At 42.3% G+C, this 19,265-nt stretch overlaps 1 protein-coding gene across 2 annotated transcripts in view; it reads left to right on the top strand.

Moving 5' to 3' along the window:
- The window catches only part of KNTC1 (kinetochore associated 1), an 85,956-nt gene that overhangs the window by 53,005 nt on the left and 13,686 nt on the right, over positions 1-19,265 (top strand). The window contains exons 43-55 of one of the 2 annotated variants that reach the window (XM_020970200.1): positions 1,295-1,404; positions 2,699-2,909; positions 7,165-7,254; positions 9,537-9,708; positions 9,802-9,860; positions 9,994-10,210; positions 11,107-11,180; positions 11,746-11,956; positions 12,044-12,153; positions 13,518-13,564; positions 17,023-17,098; positions 17,911-18,029; positions 18,768-18,903. In XM_020970200.1, coding sequence (XP_020825859.1) covers positions 1,295-1,404; positions 2,699-2,909; positions 7,165-7,254; positions 9,537-9,708; positions 9,802-9,860; positions 9,994-10,210; positions 11,107-11,180; positions 11,746-11,956; positions 12,044-12,153; positions 13,518-13,564; positions 17,023-17,098; positions 17,911-18,029; positions 18,768-18,903 — 1,632 coding nt within the window. Of the gene's footprint in view, positions 1-1,294; positions 1,405-2,698; positions 2,910-7,164; positions 7,255-9,536; positions 9,709-9,801; positions 9,861-9,993; positions 10,211-11,106; positions 11,181-11,745; positions 11,957-12,043; positions 12,154-13,517; positions 13,565-14,376; positions 14,628-17,022; positions 17,099-17,910; positions 18,030-18,767; positions 18,904-19,265 lie in introns of those variants that run through there. The other variant, XM_020970204.1, reaches the window with a different exon arrangement.

The raw sequence follows: 19,265 nt of genomic DNA, 5'->3' as shown, positions 1-19,265 counted from the left end.
ATGCTTTGTTTGGGAAATAGCCTTCCTTTGTCAGGTTAGGGATAGAGGGGAGAGTGTTGTTTTGTGTGTGTGTGTGTGTGTGTGTGGTGTGTGTGTGTGTGTGTGTGTGTGTGTGTGTGTGGTCCCAACACCCTCCATCAAGTTCAGGCCTAGCCTTAAGTGAAAGGGTCACTGGACAGTTCAAGACTATTTCTTACCTTTGCTTGGAGTAGATGGCTTCATTGAATCACAGAATGAGCATTGAAGAAGTAACCTCACAGGTCATTTCATCTAATGCCCTTCTTTTACACTGAGTCCTAGAACAGTGCGGAGCCCAAGGTCTTACCGGATAATAAGAACAGGCTGAAGGGACCTAACCCTGACTCCAAATTCAGTGCTCGTTCTACTGTGCAACTATATTTGCACGGTATAAACGCAGTAAATTTTTATTTAGACGTTTAATTTTGTGGGGCAGATAAATAACGAACTTTTTTTTTTAGGCAATTGGGGTTAAGTGACTTGCGCAGGGTCACACAGCTAGTAAGTGTCAAGTGTTTGGTCTGAGGCCGGATTTGAACTCAGGTCCTCCTGACTTCAGGGCCGGTACTCTATCTACTGTACCACCTAGCTGCCCCAATAATGAACTTTTCAAGACTCCATCCAGCACATGGTAGAAAGGAGATTTGGAGTCAGAGGTCCTAGGTTAAAATCCTAGCTACCAATTAGCTGCCTGTGTGACCTCAGGCAGGTCACTTAATTCTCCAGGACTCAGTTTCTTCATCTGTAAAATGAGGGAGTTGGATTGTACAGTCTCTAAGTTCCCTTTTAGCTGAAAATCCTGTGACCCAAGTCTTTTAAAATGTGGCCTCTGTGGTTGCTTCCAGCTCTAGAGCTGTGATTCTTTGGCCTACTTTGTAACTAGGGTAAATGTTTCAGATCTATTTTTGACCAGCCTTGCCCAGTGTCTCTGAGCCCCACATCGTATGACCATAATGTTTTGAGACCATGTCTTGCATATGGCTCATATGGCCAAGCATCACAAGATTGCCCCCAAAATGTGGCTATTGGGGATATTACAAGCTGCCACTATTCATATTTAGATTCTCAGGAGGAGCGGTGGGGAAATAGAATTTGAGGAGCTTTAGGTTTTGCTTTTGCAAGAGCAGAAAAATTATATGTTTGTACATGTGGTTATTTCAAGTCCTATACCTGTATCTGTTAATTCTCAGGCATTTTTCTCTCACTCTCTCTCTCTCTCTCTCTCTCTCTCTCTCTCTCTTTCTTTTTGTGCTATCTTTTTGCTTTTTATCTCTAGATTTCTTTTCAGCCGGTGTTCAGGGAGCATTCACTAAGAAAGAAAGAGCTCATGAGCACGCTGGTGAAGAATACAGATGTGGACACAGCTCTCATTCTGGAATACTGCAGGTAATCAGTTCAGCTAGATCTTAGAACATTCTATCAGCAGCACATCTAGCTAGAATAAAAATAGTAATACCCGTGTGGCTCATGAGAGTACCCTCTGTTCTCTTGATTCTTGAGATTAATCCATTGGTATACAGAAGAAATCCAAACCTGTCTTAATTGCTTCCTCTTCATTCTTCATTCTGGATGAGTAGGAGAGGCCCAGGATGTAGGGATTAATGGCTCTCAACACTGAAAATATGGCAGGCAAAGGATTTAAATTTTTAGATTAACAAATGAGTAGATTCTAAGTGATCTTTCTTTAGCTCTCCCTTTTCCCCACGTGAATAGTTTCTCTTCTGCCAATGAGAGTGTTTTCAGCAGGCTACTGTTCTGACCAAGGAGGCAACCTGGGACTTTGCGGTGGTGGCATGGAGGTTCCAGTGGCTGCCCGTGCCAGCCACTTTGGCAGCTGCGAAGCGTGAAGAGTGCATTAGTCTGCAGTTTGAACTTATCAATTCACAGTAGACTTTTCCTCCTCCCTCAGTGGTCTGCGTTCAGAGAGTCTGGGAAGTCTTGCTAATGCAGAACACTGTTCTCAAAATTAGCTGACCCTAGAAATGTCAAATCTGTCTTAGATTACATCTAAGGTCTGCCACATGAGTATGGAGCAAACATTCATTCTTATGAACTTTGCAGTGAGGACTTGTCTATATTTACTGCCTTTTTGCCTGAAGTAATTCAACTAAATACGGATGTCCTTCCAAAAGAGAGAGAATATAGTTCATTTAAAAATCTGTCCTTGCAGAGCCTTCTTAATCTTTAGATTTAAAAGCTGTCAGTCATCATTCTCTGGAACAGATTTAATTTTTTCAGTTTTATGGGTAAAACATTACCAGAGATTCAGTACCAAAAATTATTCTGTATATTAACCTTTCAAAAATGCAGTTTGTTTTATGATGTCTGTAGATATCATGGGCTGGAAGAGAATGACCGTATTGTCTCATTTGGGGACCAGACTAAAGAAGCTCATTGAAACTCCTAATCATGTTGAACTCTGTCAATTTTTCAGTCACAACAACTCTTGTAAGACCCTCTGCTAAATCCTAAAAGGGTTGCAATCTTTTCTGTGTTAGTGGAGTGCCACACCAACATAGATCATAGGTCCTTGAAGTAGCCGCAGTCTTCATGTTGTCAGACTGTGGAGAGGAGGGAGGCCTAATTCAGGTGCAGGGCCTGAGTCCTCAGGGGACCCTTCTGCATTTCACCGAAGGGAACATGGATTTGTACATTCAACTTAATTTTTCCCTTCTTAAAGCACGTATGAATTGGACAGTGATGCGGCTCTTCAGCTTTTCATCGAAACCCTGATTCTCCACCACAATCATATGGACCGTGGTGAGGAAGACAGTGCCACATATTCTGTGAAACAGCCACACTCCAGAATTCTGGCCCAAGCCCTTGAGATCGTGCCTTTACTGAAAAGCACAAGGAATGTGGTTGTCAGTCTTAGTGGCATCCTGTACAAGGTGGGTAGTCATTTCGCCATGCCGCTTTCCATCTTCATCTTCTATTTCTTCAGCAAGTGCTCACATTAACACTTGAAAGGGGACTAACGGATAGTTTAATACATTTTGCAATTGGAGATATGTTTCCTCTTTTACTTTAGTGGGAAAATTATGTAGCCAGTAAGTGTCGGGCTATATAATCACACTGATTTTTTGAAATTCTATTTTTCGGGGCAGCTAGGTGGTGTAGTGGATAGAGCACCAGCCCTGGAGTCAGGAGGACCTGAGTTCAAATCTGGCCTCAGACATATAACACTTACTAGCTGTGGGACCCTGGGCAAGTCACTTAACCCCATTGCCTAACCAAAAAGGAAAAAAAAAAAGAAATACTATTTTTCAAGTTTCAAGCCACTAAAATTTTTAAAATTTTATTGATGCTTTTTGGTTTTTACACCAATGATTTCTGGCTTCCCTTCCAAGAGAATTCGTCCTTGTAACCAAGAAAAGCATTTGTGCAAAACTCAATGACTTCCTCCCAACCAAAGAAAGCACTTTAAATCCTTATTTTGTAGGGTGATTGGTCATTCCATTTAATCTGAGTTGAGCTCCCTTTTACTGTTATCTTCATTAGCATTTCATTTCATTTCATTCTTGTTTTCATTGTTATATATTATTCTCTTGATTCTGCTTTCTTTGCATTGAAATAGTTCTTATGGGTCTTCTCATGTTTCTGTGAATTTTCTGTATTTATTTCTTGTGGTGCACTAATATTTTGTCACATTTATATAGATATGTTTTGCATACTTATGTTTCATTTGTTCATCCCTTCCCCAACAGATTGATACCTACTTTGTTTCCGCTTTCCTTGCTACTGCAAAAAGTAATGCTCACGGTTATTTTGGTATATTTGGGACCTTTCTGTCTAATTATTGTTTTTAGAAAAGGTTCAAAATTTAATTTCCAGGTAACAGGCATGGTGCCAGGCATTATGCTAAGCCCTGGGATACAAAGAAAGGCAAAGTTTTGCAAAAGCAACCCCTGTCCTCAAGGAGCTTAGATTCTAATGGAGGAGGTAACATGTAAATAAAAGGTACATACAAGATACATACAAAGTTGAAGGAAGGTAACCCTAGAGATGGCTTGGGGAGGACCAGCCTGTGCAAAGGAATGTCATGTACTGGTGATAGCAGGTGGGCCAGCATAGCTGGATCATAGAGAGATGGTGGGGAGTGAAGTTTAGGATAACCAGAAAGGTCCAGGAAGAAGCCAGCTTGTGAAGAGCCTTCAGCATCACATAGAGGGCTTGATACATGGTCCTGGAGGGGCTGGGGAGCCACTGGAGTTTTACTGAACAGGAAATGACATGATTTGACCTCCACTTTAGGAAAATCACATTGACAGCTGTTTGGAGGATGGGCTGGAGTGGGGAGAGACTGGGGGCAGGTAGACCCACCTGCAGGTTATTGCAGTAGTCCAGATATGAGGTTGTGAGGGCCAGTACCAGGGATGGCAGCGTGAGCAGAAAAGAGGGGGCGTATATGAGAGGTGTGAGGGTAGAAACAAGATTGACAACAGATTGGATATGGAGGATGCTTGAGAATGGAGACTCAGGGATGACACAGGTAAGCAGGGCTGAAAAGAAGCCAGAGATTTATTTCAACACAGGTGTTCTGGACTGCCTTGGTAGAGACTGCTAGTTAACACTCCCGGATTAAACCACTGAACATGCTGAAGGTCACTTCCTTCGCTTTTTGTGGGGCATTTGCTGCCATACTCAGGGGTCCACATGGTGGCAGTAGAGAGAAGGCAAATGGAGCTCTTAGTCACTGCTTCCCTGTTCTCCCCTGGAGATGCACATTGACCTCAGTAACTGTCACTATGCCGTATGTCTTCTCAGTCTGATCTGAAAAAGAATAAGGAGAACCTTTGTGAGAATCATGCTTGCAGGTCCCAAGTTTTGAGCTTTGCTACTTCCAAGGAATGGTCATTTTTCACTTTCTTCCAAATTCCTTATAATAAATGGAAGAAATAAAATATTCTTAACTTTAACTAAGAATCTCACACAATTATTAGGTTTAAAGCACAGGTGTTACCCTTCCCAGATTCTTGGTTATTTGAAACCATCTTTTAAAAAGCAAACAAACATAAAACAGAAGATGGAAATAGTGTTGGAGAGGCTGCAGAAGACAGGAATGCTAATCCACTATTGCTGACCGTAGGCATTGGTCCAATGAATGAGGAAGTTGTTTTGGAATTTAAGTAAGGAATGCCACTAAACCCTTCCTATTCCTTTGATCCACAGATTAATGGGCATATGCCTCAGGGTGGTCAAGGGCAGAAAGCAGAGTTTCTCATGCATGGACACTTTCTGTGGTAGCAAAAAACTAGTAACAAGTGGGTTGCCCTTGAACAGGGAATGACCAATTTGTCGTGATAAATGAATGCGATAGAATAATGTTAGCATCCTAAGAAGAGACAGATGGGAGCTTAGAGAACCATGGGAGGACCTGTCTGAACTGATGCAGAGTGAAGTAGGCCATTTCCAGAGAACTGTTTAATAACCTCAACAAAAAGAAGACTAATAAATTAGTCTCCAAAATGGTTGGATCAGTTCACAACTCCACCAACAATGCATTCGTGTTCCAATTTTCCCACATCTTCCCCAGTGTTTGTCATTTTCCTGTTTTGTCATGCTGGCCAATCTGACAGGTGTGATGTGGTACCTCAGAGTTGTTTTCATTTGCATTTCTTTTATCAATAACGATTTAGAGCATTTTTTCATATGACTATAGATGGCTTTAATTTCTTCCTCTGAAAACTGCCTGTTCATATCCTTTGACCATTTATCAATTGGGGAATGACTTGTATTCTTGTAAATTTGACTCAGTTCTCTATATATTTTAGAAATGAAGCCTTTATTAGAGATATTGGTTATAAAAATTATTTCCCACTTTTCTGCTTCCCTCCTGATATCAGATGCATTGGCTTTGCAAAAACTTTTCAATTTAATGTAATCAAAATTTTCCATTTCCCATTTCATAAAGTTCTTTATCTCTTGTTTGGTCATAAATTCTTCCCTTCTCCATAGATCTGAAAGGTAAACTCTTCCTTGCTCTCCTAGTTTGCTTATATTAGCAGTCTTTATATCCAAATCCGATACCCATTTTGACTTTGTCTTAGTATAGGGCATAAGATGTTGGTCTAGACCCAGTTTCTGCCGTACTGTTTTCCAGTTTTCCCCGCAGTTTTTGTTAAATAGTGATTTCTTATCCCAGAAGCTGGAGTCTTTGGGTTTGTCAAACAATAGATTACTATTGTCATTGACTGTTTGCCTTGCAGACCTCACCTATTCCATTTGATCTACCACTCTATTTCTTAGCCAGTTCCAAGCAGTTTTAATGACTGCTGCTTTATAATACAATTTAAGAGCTGGAGTGGCTAGGTCACCTTCTCTTGCATTTCTTTTCATTAGTTCCCTTTAAATTCTGGACCTTTTGTTCTTCCAGATGGATTTTGTAGTTGTTTTTCCTACTTCTATAAAATAATTTTTTGGTAGTTTGACTGGTATGGCGCTGAATAAATAAATTAGGTAGAATTTTCATTTTTATTATATTAGCTAGGCCTACCTATGAGCAACTGATGTTTTTCCAGTTATTTAGATCTGACTTTATTTGTGTGGAAAGTGTTTTCTAATTGTGTTCATATAGTTCCTGGTTTTGTTTTGGTATCAGCATTTTTTGAAAAGGCATTTTCAACCTCAAGCTACTGTTTAATACTCAGATTTTGTTCTGGTAATACTGATTTTAGAAATGAGAAAAATTGGATACTTATTCTTTAATTGAGGACAGCTAGGTGGCGCAGTAGATAAGAGTGCCAGGCCTGCAGTCAGGAAGACTCATTTTCCGGAATTCAGATCTGGCCTCAGACATTAACTCTGGGCAAGTCACTTAACCCTGTTTGCTTCAGTTTCCTCATCTGTAAAATGAACTGAAGATGGAAATGGCAAACCACTCCAATATCTTTGCCAAGAAAACTCCAAAGGGGGTCAAGAAGAGCTGGACGTGACTGAAAAAACGACTCAACAAATTCTTTGATTACGCATATTTTAATAGCAATTTAAGATTGACAAAAGTCCTGTGAATCAGTGGAGTACATTTGAGAGAGCTTTATATGTATATCCACAACTTTAACTAATGCAATTTTTGTGCATTGAATTGATATCTTTTTTGAAAGCTGATCCTATTGTGTGACTTTTTATGTCTATATTTCTTAACAGTTGGATCCATATGACTACGAAATTATTGAAGTTGTCTTGAAAATTATGCAGAAAGCTGATGAAAAGGTCACCAATGTCAATATTAATCAGGTATACCAGAGAATCCATAAATAATAACTATGTCCCTGTGTTATGTTTCTATTAGGTCATGAGAGTTAGACTTTACACTTCTCTTGAGCATCCTTTCCTTTGAAAAGTTTTAGAAGTATTTACAGAAGTATTTTCCCTACTGTGTTTTGCATTTTATCTTAATGTTGCTAAATTGGTGTTTTCCAAATGTCAGTTAACTTCCTTATACTCCTGAGGGATTGAAACTTCCTCAGGGGACCAGTCTGTCCTTTAACCAGTCAATAAACATTTATCCAGCACTTTCTACGTTCCAAGTACTAAACAGTCTAGGGATGCGAAGAAAAGCAAGGACAGTCGTTGTCTTTGTGGAGTTTACTTTCTAACAAGAGACAAAACATGTAAATAACTATATGCATGTTACGTACATACTGAGTAAATGTAAGGGTAATTTCAGAGGACAAATAGTAGCTGAAGGGCCGAGACATGGACTGCATCTTGAAAGAATCCAGGGAGAAGCAGTAGGGAATGAGAAGAGAGAGTGTCCTAAGCATGGGGGACATGGCTAATGGAAAGACATGGAGAGGAGAACGGAATGTTGTGTGCAAGGAGCAGCAGGGGGACCAGTGCATCTAAACTGTAGAGAATGTAAAGTATTTCTTGCAGAGAGTAAAGTATAGGAAGACCAGAAAGATGGGAAGGGGCCAGGGTGTGGAAAGTCTGAAATCCCAAACCCAGAGGACTTTTTTTTTTTGTTCCTGGAGCTAACAGAGAGCCCCTGGAGCTTATCAAGAAGGGATGTGACATAGTCAGCCCAGAACCACTTGGTAGCTATGCATAGGATTGGCTGGAGTAGAGGAACCTTGAAATAAGGGAACCACTTAGAAGGCCATTGCTCTGTTCAGGCAAGAGGCGATAAAGGCCTGGGGGCTGTCTCTAGTCATCCTGATCCGTATCTGGCCACTGGATTCTGATGGCTTTGGAGGAGAAAGCCAGGCTGGTGACTCTGCACAGCCCTCTCTCACTTAAATCCAATTCATTTGCATGTCATGGCATCACCTCCCTGAGGTCATGGTTCTTCTTGAGAATAAAGGTCGAACAACAACAATGAAGACCTGACTGACAGTAGTGGCTTTTGGAGGGGAAAGAAGGGGGGGATGTGAGGAATGTGACTAGGGTAGAAACTAAACAAGATTTGGCTGTGGATTAGTTTTGTGGAGTGAATGCAGTGAGGAGCTGCTAATGATAATAAGGGGGTGAGCCTGGGTGACAGGAGGATGGCTGTACCCTCGATAGTCACATGCGGCAGAGGGGCTGTTAACCTTGGCAACTGAGAGCATTAGATCAGTGGGTGGAGAGAGCAAAAACATAACAGCAGACTGAAGTGATTTGCGGTTGCCCAAAAGAAATGTGTGTATCAGCTGTGGTTGAAGGAGTACTGAGTGTGCCCAAGATGCATGAAATTGAGTCTGCTCCAAAAGTTTTCATAATTTCATGGGAATTTCTTAAGTATACAAAGCACATATTTCTCTATTAAATGTCCATCTTACTGTTAGTGGGTCCATCGCTGACATTTTTCTAAATTGTTTTCCCCATCTTTCAGTATTCCAGGTGTCCATTATTTTGTCAGGGGTCCTCCCTCCATTGATACAATTTGCACCCTCCCCTCAATTCTAGTAGACAGTCTTTGAGAATAGCTGTAGATTAAAAATCCATCACACGGCCGTTGACCTTGTGACGGGCCCCATGTCCTGTTGTCTTAAGATAAGCAGAGACACTCATTACAGTAAGAGCCAAAAGGAAGGCAGTGTTCAGTAAAACAGGGTGGTCTGAGACAGATCCATGGTCTTTGAGGGAATGTTGGACAGATTAATTACCACATGTCTCCATGAAACATCCCTTGGTGACACTACGAAGGACAGGATCTTGTGTGCAAAGGCCCGGAGATCTGCTCTTGTGGGACACGTTTTATGTTCTTGTATGCAAAGGCCAGGAATTGTCACTTGGAGTACAAGAAGGACCAGGGGATGATATTCTCTACGAGAGCAGTAATCTTCCTTAGGGCTTAACATTTGAAAGGAGAGATTTTTTTTTTTTGGCTAGGCAATGGGGTTAAGTGACTTGCCCAGGGTCCCAGAGCTAGTTAAGTGTTATGTGCCTGAGGCTGGATTTGAACTCAGGTCCTCCAGAATCCAGGGCCAGTGCTCTATCCACCGCGCCACCTAGCTGCCCCAAAAGTAGAGATTTTTCAACGAAGGTCATAGATACCTGTTCATCTGATAGGAAACCATGGTCTTTTCACGCAGGGCTTGAGTCTTGTGAAGCATTTGAAGTCCTATAGACGAGCTTCCCCGCCTGGGAATCTGGAGCACGAGTACGTCATGAACCATGCAATGACCCTGTCCTCGGCTGCTCATGCTCGGCTGCCTTTTCACCTGATTTTCTTTGGAAAAGTGCAGAACTTCTGGAAAATCCTTTGTATGTTATTCACTGGCTTCTTTGGCTCAGTGTCGAGTGGAAAACGTATCCCTTGATTTCTCAGACGAGCTGTTTTCTCCATTTGTCTTGTAGCTGCTGAGCTCAGGGAGGAGTCCTTCCCAACATTCCTGTTGATCACTAAACTCATGAAGGTAACAGGAAAAAGCCCCTGCCAGCCCTCCTCTTAACCCACTGGTCCAGGCTCTGACTGCAAGAATTTCGTGCCGCTCATATGCGTTGTATAAATTGTCGTTAACTTGTGGTCTGTCTGCTTTATCCTTAAAGGTTTCTTTGGATTCTTTGTATGTGTCGACAGCCAAGCAAGTCTTTGAGAAAAGCTTGAAGCCAAAGTTGCTGAAGCAGGTGCAGGCTCAGGGCTCGGCCCTGAATAACAAGGAAATAGCGAAAACCTATGAGACTCTGCAGTCCTATTTATTATCCATAGGTAATCCTGAATGGGCCGTTGCTGTGGCCATCAACTTTGCTCAGGACATTCCAGAAGGTAGGAATTGGGGAGTATTAAAGCCATTCTCCCAACTCCTTGAGGCATTGAAACGTTGGCTGAATAAATGTAGGTCTGTGATTTATTTGCTCCCTAGGTATAGGATCAAGATCCCAGTTCTGTCTTATTTGGTTATGCCTCTAACAATCTTGGCATTATTGCAAAAGCCTGTGGATAAACTAGGTGTTGCTATCCTAAAGAAACTCTGGGGAAATGCATTCCCATGGGAAAGTATCTGCCTCTAGGCAGAACAATGAAGTATGCCTAGTCAGATTTCAATATGTGTTCTAATCACAATATGGTCACCCATCATCAATCTCCCAGCATCGAACCTTCATCTCCCTGCTGTCCTCACCCCCATTTGTCTTCAGTACTTTGCCGCTCCTCAGTACTGTAAATCGATCAGCCATTCTCTGTGAGTGGAGAAAGGGTTAAGAGACTTGCTTGCATGGGTACTCATGGTCCAGGGCTCTCTTTGTGGCTACAAGTAATAAAAATTGCCTTGGTTAAGCTAGAAAAATGCGAAAGACTGTTCATATTCTTTTTTAACATGATTTTTTTACTTAATAGTATTTTATTTTTTTTCAATTACATGTAAATATGGTTTTCCAGCATTCATCTTTGTGGGATTTTGAGCTCCAAATTTTTCTCCCTCCCCTCTTTCTCTCCTCCTTCCCCAAGACAGTAAGCAATCATGTACAATCATGTTAAACATATTTCCACATTAGTCATATTGTGAGAGAAGTAGAGACTATTCATATTCAAGGGGATTTTGTAGACAATTTATGCAAGATAAAAAGCAATCAGATATGTAAATGAAATATACCGGAAGTGTTACTTTCTAGCTTCACTAAAAAAGGATCATTTGAGACAAGGTGAATTTCTCCCCTTTTTAGGTTGCTACAAGATAACTACATTGAAATTTTGCCTTTATTTGGCTGAGAAATGGCTGAAGAAGATTCCATCCCAGGTTGGTCCTTTGGATGTCATTCTCAGCTTATCATTTGTGTGTGCTGTGCTTGCTTAAGGTGCCTTCTAAGAGGTAATGTGTCACGGTGGCCTGCCTTAGAGGCAGGAAATTCTTCTTCTGACACATGACGGCTGCAGTCCAAGAGGAAGCCCCTGAATCGCTCAGTGCCCAGCCAACTCTCCAGTAGACTGCTGTGCAGACCAGTCACTGGCCTGTGCCCATAAAGGGAATTTCTATTTTGGAGCTCTCTCCACCAGTGAATAAATTAGTACATCAATAAATCCATACCTCCCCACTGATGGGAGATCCTTTGGTTTTTCAGGGGCTGAGGCTGCCTGTAAGTCAGTCAGGGGTCTAAAGCTGGCGAGGAGAAACTCTGGGGCAGCCGCCAGTAGACGGGCCACCTGTCTGGCCCTGGGGCCCTTCCTATGGAATGTGGAGAGTAACATTTGCATAACTTCCTGGGCAGAGTCAGTGTGGAGAGAGCATGAGGCTACCCTCCACACATTCCTTCTTCTTTGTAATACAGGATTGCCTTTTGGTTTCTGACTTTTCTTTTTAAAAGGATGAAAGCCGTGAGAAAGCTGAGGCCTTATTAAAGCAGCTGAGGCTGCAATACCAGCGGTCAGGCACCGAGACTGTGCTTATCGCGCACCGCCTGAGCGCTCCGGAGCACCTGCGGCTGCTGGGAAAGCCAGCCCAGCTCATCGCTAGTCTGTATGAGCACAGCAGCGTCCCGCTGAGGGTCCAGGAGCCAGCGGGCCAAGACTGTCCTGGTGAGGCCTGGTGCAGAATGAGGCTGCTTGGCTTTCCCTCCTTTTTTATTCAAAATGCTGGTTAAAAATTCACTTTTGTGCCTGTAGATATTCATGCAGCCGCCAAGGAAATAGCTGAAATCAACAACTTGGATTTGGAAAAAATCTGGGACATGCTTCTTGAAAAGTGGTTATGTCCGACAACGCAGACCAATGAAGTGAGTCACTGAGGATCCCCTCTGGGGATCTGGTGTTGTAAACACGGAATCTCATGACCTCTGCCCCAAGCCAGGCACGGACCTGAAGCGCCTTGCTGTGTGCACGCGCTCCTCGTCTGGGTCCTACTTCTTGTGGGCCTCTTATCCATGTCCTCACACGGATCTGTCACAGGGGAGCCACATACCCCTTCCCCCCACTGGGCATAGGCCCTTTCTGGCAGCTTCTTGACGTCTTAAAGATGCCAATACAGCATGTGGGCAATCCATTGCCTCTCTCTTACTCTTGCCACATGATGACCTCTGGCCGAAGATGAAAAGAGCCCTCCCCCCATGGGGGGATTCTGTACTGAGTCTTCAGGTCTCACACTGAAAAGGTTTGAATGGGGTGAATTTTGTTGCCTGATGCTTTTTGTGCTTTGGAGTTTTTTTTCTTTACAGTATTATTTTTTAAGGCAGTCTAACATCTTAGGATTGAGAATTTACAAAGTGTGATTTTTTTCTTCTTTTTTCCATAAAAGAAGACCTGAGAAATATTTCTAGTTCAGGATAGCATTTGCTATCCCAGTACTGATTTTTTTTTTCCTTATTTCTTTAGGATTTTAGGGTAGAACTTAGTGGATAGCATCTTTAAGAGTTGCTTGTACTGGGAACGAGTAGCATATTCTTTGAAGTCTGTGGTTATATGTACATATGATGCCTTAAAAGAGATAGTGTGGAGTGATGGATAGAGGGCCAGCTTCAGTCTGGGGGCCCTGGTTTCAGGCCTTACCTCTACATGTGTTGGGGAAATCCTCTGCTTTCAGTGCCCCCAGCCAGCTGTCCTAGGATTAGAAATTGCAGAGAGGCCTCACCTGCCTTGGTAGAGGAAGTTTCTTCACCAGGATTTCCCTACACCAATTAAATGACAGATCCAGAAAAAAAAAAAAAGAGTCTACCTTTTCCCTCAAGGTTCAGCAAACATTCAGTAAATGCCTGCACTGCATGAGCCACTGTGCTTGACATTGGGGATAGAGAAACAAAACGAAGAAGGCGCTGCCTTCAGGAAGCTATTCTAGGGGGAGGTGGGGTACCGATGAGGAAAGGAGACTGAAGGGGATCAGAGCATTAGCCACCAACCAAACCTAGCACTGACTCAGTCCTTGGAGAACTCCTGAAAAGGGCATGTCAGTTATACTTTAAATTCATAAAGAGGGCATTGTATGGAAATTAATCCTGTGGTGGGGCATACTGTACAGAGAAGAATGTTTCACATATGGGATTTGATTTGAATTTCCTAAATGGAGCTATACCTATGCAAACTAAGGGATTTTTTGGGTATGTCATTATTTGATTTTTTTAATTTGATTTTTTTTTAATTTTTAAAGATACCTTCAGAATTCTTTAATATTCAAGCAGATGAAGCCCTCCAAAGGTACACTCATTTTCTTTACTTATAGAAGAGTGTTACAAAAATAAATGTTTTAGTTGTGTTTAAAAGTCCAGCATTTCTTAAACTGTGTGTCACAACCCCGTAGGGGGGTCACAGAAGCCCTGTACTCTAAACTATATCTTGTCACCAGGTCCAGATTTTGAAGGGTTTACTGCAAAGTGAGTTAGATTCGTCATTGAGACTCTTGAAATAGCTTATGCAGAAATCGTTTTTCCCCTAGGTCCATTTCCTTGATTCATTATTTGATAATACTCAGCAGATCATAATTGTTTATCATCAATGTACACTCTAAGACTCAGACATCTTTTAAGATATTTTACCAATATCTTTTGTATTTATACCGTCTTCATTTCTGAATACATTGCCCCTCACTCATCCAGGGAATCATCCCATTTACGTAGATTTGGAAAAAAAAGACAGTGAGAAAAAAGTAGTTTAGGGGCAGCTAGGTGGCTCAGGGGACGTTGCACAGGCCCTAGATTCAGGAGAACCTGAGTTCAAATGTGGCCTCGGACACTTGACACTTACTACCTGTGTGACCCTGGGCAAGTCACTTAACCCCAATTGTGATGCCCCCACCCCAAAAAAAAGTAGTTTAACAAAACTAACCAATATGTTAGCAGAGTCTGATTGTACAAGCAGGGTTCCATACCCGTTTCTTCCCCGCCCCCGCCCCCCCACCAAAGAAGGGAGAGGGGGTCTGTGTTTTCTCATCTTTTTAGGACAGAACTTTGTTATTATAATCATATGGTGTTCAGTTTCGTTTTTTGTTCTTTTCATTCATATTGTTGTAGCCATTGCGTGGACTCTTTTCTGGGCTCTGATTACTTCACTCTGCAGCAGTTCATACAAATCTTTCCATGTTGTTCTGAATTCTGCGTGGTAGGCCAGAGGTCTCTTCTAGCCCCCAGATTCGGTGGTTCTTCATATTCGTCGTTTGCCGTGGCTCCATAGCGTCATTACATCGTGTACCACAATGTGTTAAGCCCTTCCCTGGTGGATGAACTTACATCCCTTCCTGTCTTCTCTGGCAGTAAATCGATCAGTGAGCGTTTATTAGCAGTACTATGTGCTAGGCACTCTGCTTTGTGCTGGGGATCCAAAGAAAAAGCAAAACCAAACTACCTGCCCTCCAGGAGCTCACATTCTACTAAATAGATCCATGTGGTAGGTAGAAGCTGAGGCAGACCCAGACAGGCCTTCTCTAGACGAGGTGTTTGAGCCAAGCCTCAAGAGAACCAGGGGTTCTAAGAGGCAAAAATGAGAAGAGAGAGTCCGCTAAATTGGCCTTCAGTTGTTTCCTCTTTTGTCTTCAGTCTCCCCTTCTCCACTGGTTTCTTCTCTGCTGCCTTTAAAAAAATGAAATCCTCACTGTACCCTGCTGTCCCTTCCAGCCATTCATATCTCTGCTCATGTCATCTGCCCAGCTCTTCTTGCCAGCACCAACCTTGTATTTGTGCACCTGAGCCCATTCCCTCCTGGCTTCTCTAGCAGATTTCCCCCTCAGTCATCCCCTTTCTCACATCTACTTATCTGCTGGTTCTTTCCCAGCTGCCTTCAGACACACCCCAGTCTCCCTTCCTGCCACTAGACCCTACCATCCCCTCCAGCTCTCGTCTTTCTCAGCCCAGCTCCTAGAAGAAGCTGTCTCCATTTGTTGTTCCCACTTCCTCTCCCCGACCTGGCTTCTCAACCTCATCACTCCCCTGAAACTGCTCTCTCAGGTTGTCGGTGATCTCTTACTTGCCACATCTCATGGCCTTTTCTTGATCCTCATCCTTCCTGACTTCTCTGCAGCATCTAACATTGGTGACCACCCTTTCTTCCTGAATAATCCCTGTCCTCCTCTGGATTTTTGTGAAACTCCTCTCTCCTTAGAAGACCGTAGAAGCAACAGGGAGCCGAAGTTTATTGACTAGAGGGGGATGATGAAAGGGGATCTCACTGCCTCTTGCCCGGTGTCTTAATTGTTCCTCCTTCCCTTTGCTGACCATCGTCCATGTCATGACCCCTTGACTGTGGATATATCACACAGCTCTGTCCACAGTCCTCTCCGTGGGCAAAATGACATTTCTTTGTGCACTGCGCCCATAGCCCTGTAACTCACCCTGTTCTCTCTCTTGAGCTTTATTCCCTCCTCTTGGACCTATGAAGTGGATGTCCCATAGGCATCTCAGACTATCCATCCAGAGCAGAGCAGAACGCGTCCCTTCTGCTGAAAACCCAACCCTCTTTCAGTCCTCTTTCTGTCAAGAGTCCCATCACCCAGGCTAATTCTCAGCTCCTCACTCTCCCTCATCCCCAGGGCCATTTGATGCTGGGTTTTGTTATTTCCATCCCCACAACATCTCTCAAAACTGTCTCCTCTCTAATAACACAGATGCTACCCAGAACGCAGTCTGTCTTTACCTCTAGCCTGGACTATTGCTATAGCCTCCTCCTTGGTGTCCCTGCCTCTGGTTCCTCCCCACTCCATTACATCCTCCACACAGCTGCCACAGTGTGAGCGCATCGTCCCCCTCTGCTAAGTAAACTTCTGTGATCTAAATTAAACTCCTGGCATTTCCCAACCTGGTCCCAACCCACTTTTCCAGCCTTATTCTGCCTTACTTCCCGTTCTACACTTTGTGGTCAGTTTTCTTTTTCCCACATTTCTGTGTGCTTTCCCACTGGCTGTCCCTCATGCCTGGAATCCTCTCCCTCTTCATCTCTCTCAAGCATTCCTTTAAAAAATTTGTTTTATTCCAAATTTAACAGAAAAAAAAGAATTGAAATTACAAGTCTCAGTTATATACAACTTGCTTTTCTTCTAAAATATATAATAAATTCAGTATGTAATGTTCAAAACTGTCTGCTTGTCTGTAATTCTTTCCTTCTTTCTGCTCTGTTCTACACATTTTATTTAAAAAAAAAATACTTCAGTGACCCTCTACATGCAGCCTTTCCTAATTTCCCCCAGCCCCTAGTGCTCACCCTCCCTACACTGCTTCCTGTTCGTGTTGTGTCATATGTACAAATCATCTCCTGGTAGAGTGTAAGCCCCTTGAAGACAGGAGCAGGTTTCCTTTTGCCTTTGGGTCCCTAGCACCTGGTACAGTGCAGAACTAGAACTTCCTGCTTTGTTACAAGTATTAGTAAGGTTATACAAGGAAGACTAAAGCCATTTGGGCCCAGTAGCATCCTTATTTGCTTTCCCTTTTTAATGTCATTAAACAAGTGTTCTTTGCCATTTTTTGATTGTTATACTTAAGGGGTGTGTGTGTATGTGTACATACATGTATGCTTTTTATATAAAAACATATGTACATATAATTGTACTTAAGGGAAATCTCATACCTTTCCTGATAGAAATTGAAGTCTCATTTGTACTGCTATAATCTCATAGTGTTTTATTGTTTATTTTAAATATAAATGGATTTTTTCCTCTTTGTTATTTGCAGAGTTATATATCTCCTCCAAATACGTCCTATTGATTATAGTTCGAGAATGTTATTTTTGGCTGCAACTTCTGTATCTGTAAGTTTACATAAACTCATAGCTGAAACCTACTTTTGCCTCTTACATCTGAATCCTAAGATCTCAGGTTGGAGCAGCTTTACAAGGAGGCTAGTCTGGCCCATTAGTTGAAAAGTACTCCCTGCTGTGATGTGCCAAGCGAGGGGTCCCCTCGCCTCTGCTCGAAGATCTTGAGTGAGAGGGAATCCACTGCCTCCTGAGGCAGTCCATCCACCTGTAGACTTTGGGGAATTCTTCTCCCATGTCAAGCTAAGTTTGTCTCTCGGCCACTTTCAGCTGTTGCTCCTACTTCTATCTGCTGGGGCCAGGCAGAGCCGGGTGACTCCCTCTTCCCCATGATGACTGTTCAGATAGTCAGGGGCAGCCTTTATGCCCAGTTTTCTTCTCTGGGCTAAATAGTCCCAGTTTTTTCAACCATTCCTCATGGCTTGCTTTTTTCACATTTTTTAGATTTAATTTCTTTCAGAAATCTTTGTGATTCATAATGAAGTCCTTGTTTACCGCTAGATTTCTAGAAAGCAAGTCATCCATCGTAAACCATATGAACAAGGCATGTGATCAAAGGTCGCTGCTCAGGGCGAGCGACTGTCACCGTCTTCGCTCCGGTTGCACTTTCTTCCCACATCCCCAGCACAGTCCATGTCCATACGCACCACTGTCCGTGGGCAGAGCTAACAGATTTGCAGAAGAAATCTGGGCTGTGGTGCTCGGTGGGGCCTCCTGTCTTGTGTCTGTTGTCTAAGTCTCAGCGGGTGACATTGGCTGCGTCGGGCAGGAGTGAACGGATCCCCAAAACTCTTGTTGGTTTTCAGACTCGTGCCGTAGGTCAGTTGACGTTTGCCTATAGAAGACGAGCTCTTCACTGTCTCTTGTGTTTGGCCGACAGAGAAACAATCGAGTCTCTCTTCAGGAAACCTTTTGAGGAAGTAAAGTAAGTGGAATGAAGTTTGTAGCAGAAACATGTATAGTTGTGACTCCCTGAATAATCGATGGAGCCTAATTCATTTTAGTGGATTTTTGCCTTCGAGAATTAATAAAAGTTAAATAAACATGATTAATCATTTGAGGGTATGATACTAACATTAACAAAAAACTAAAATTCTCTTTTTTAGAACATCTAGGTAGTGCCACAGTGCATAGCTAACCAGGGCTGGAGGCAGGAAGACCTGGGTTCAAATGTGGCCCCTAACACTTTACTAGCTGTCATCCCGGGCAAGTCACTTAACACTGTTGGCCTGTTTCCTCGTCTGTAAAATGAGCTCAGGAAGGAAATGGCAAACCACTCCCTTATCTTTGCCAAGAAAACCCAAATGGCATCGCGAAGAGTCAGACTGAAACAACTGAACAACAGCAAAAAAAAAAATCTCTTAAAAGACTCTCACTAACAGAGTGTGTTTTAGCCTTGTTTGCCACCATACATTCATTTATAACTTAATGTTTAAAATGTTTTTAGAAATGAAAGCAACTTTTTAGGAATATTCCATTTTTTTAAAATGTCGCAACAAATAATTTATTTAATATACAATTTTCTGAAATTATAAATGTTTTCTCTGAAGACATTTAAGTGTGATGGTTAGAATTCATTTGTAGATAACTAGTAAAACTCTGTCCCTACAAATACCTCCTTTATTTATTTGTTTGTTTGTTTGTTTGTTTATTTATTTTGCAGATGCTTTCTGAAATGCATCACTTTCCTGGCTGCATTTGAAATGTTGAATATCCCTCTCACATACGAATCATTTCACAACAGTCCTAAAGAAGGAATGATTAAGGGCCTATGGAAAAATCATAGCCACGAGCCTATGGTATGTCATTTGAGTCAGTCAGGTAAATTGAAAACTCTTTTTCTGGGGCTAAAAGGGAGTAATGGGAAGAGTCTTCTGTAGCCCTGAATTGATTTTTCTCTCCAATACAATGAAGCCACAGTATTTTCCCTTTCATTACAGGTAAAAGATGTTTTGGAGGCAGCTGATGTTCAAAAATAAAATTAGTGCATAGACACATGCAGGTTCAGTTCCTTTTTGTATAAGATTCCAAATTCTCTCTAATTTTCCAAAGTACAAATGAATAAAAAAGCTTTTATTAAGTGCTTGCTTTTTGCCAGGCACAGTCAAGCATCAGGGATACAAATACAAATACAAACAAAAAATATATGATACAGTTGCTT

This window comes from Phascolarctos cinereus, unplaced genomic scaffold (genome assembly GCF_003287225.1).
Source record: "Phascolarctos cinereus isolate Bilbo 61053 unplaced genomic scaffold, phaCin_HiC Scaffold_4;HRSCAF=312, whole genome shotgun sequence".
In the NCBI taxonomy this organism is placed as follows: domain Eukaryota; kingdom Metazoa; phylum Chordata; class Mammalia; order Diprotodontia; family Phascolarctidae; genus Phascolarctos; species Phascolarctos cinereus.
The sequence above is the reverse complement of the archived record's forward strand: the minus strand, read 5'-3'. Positions and strand labels throughout refer to the sequence as shown.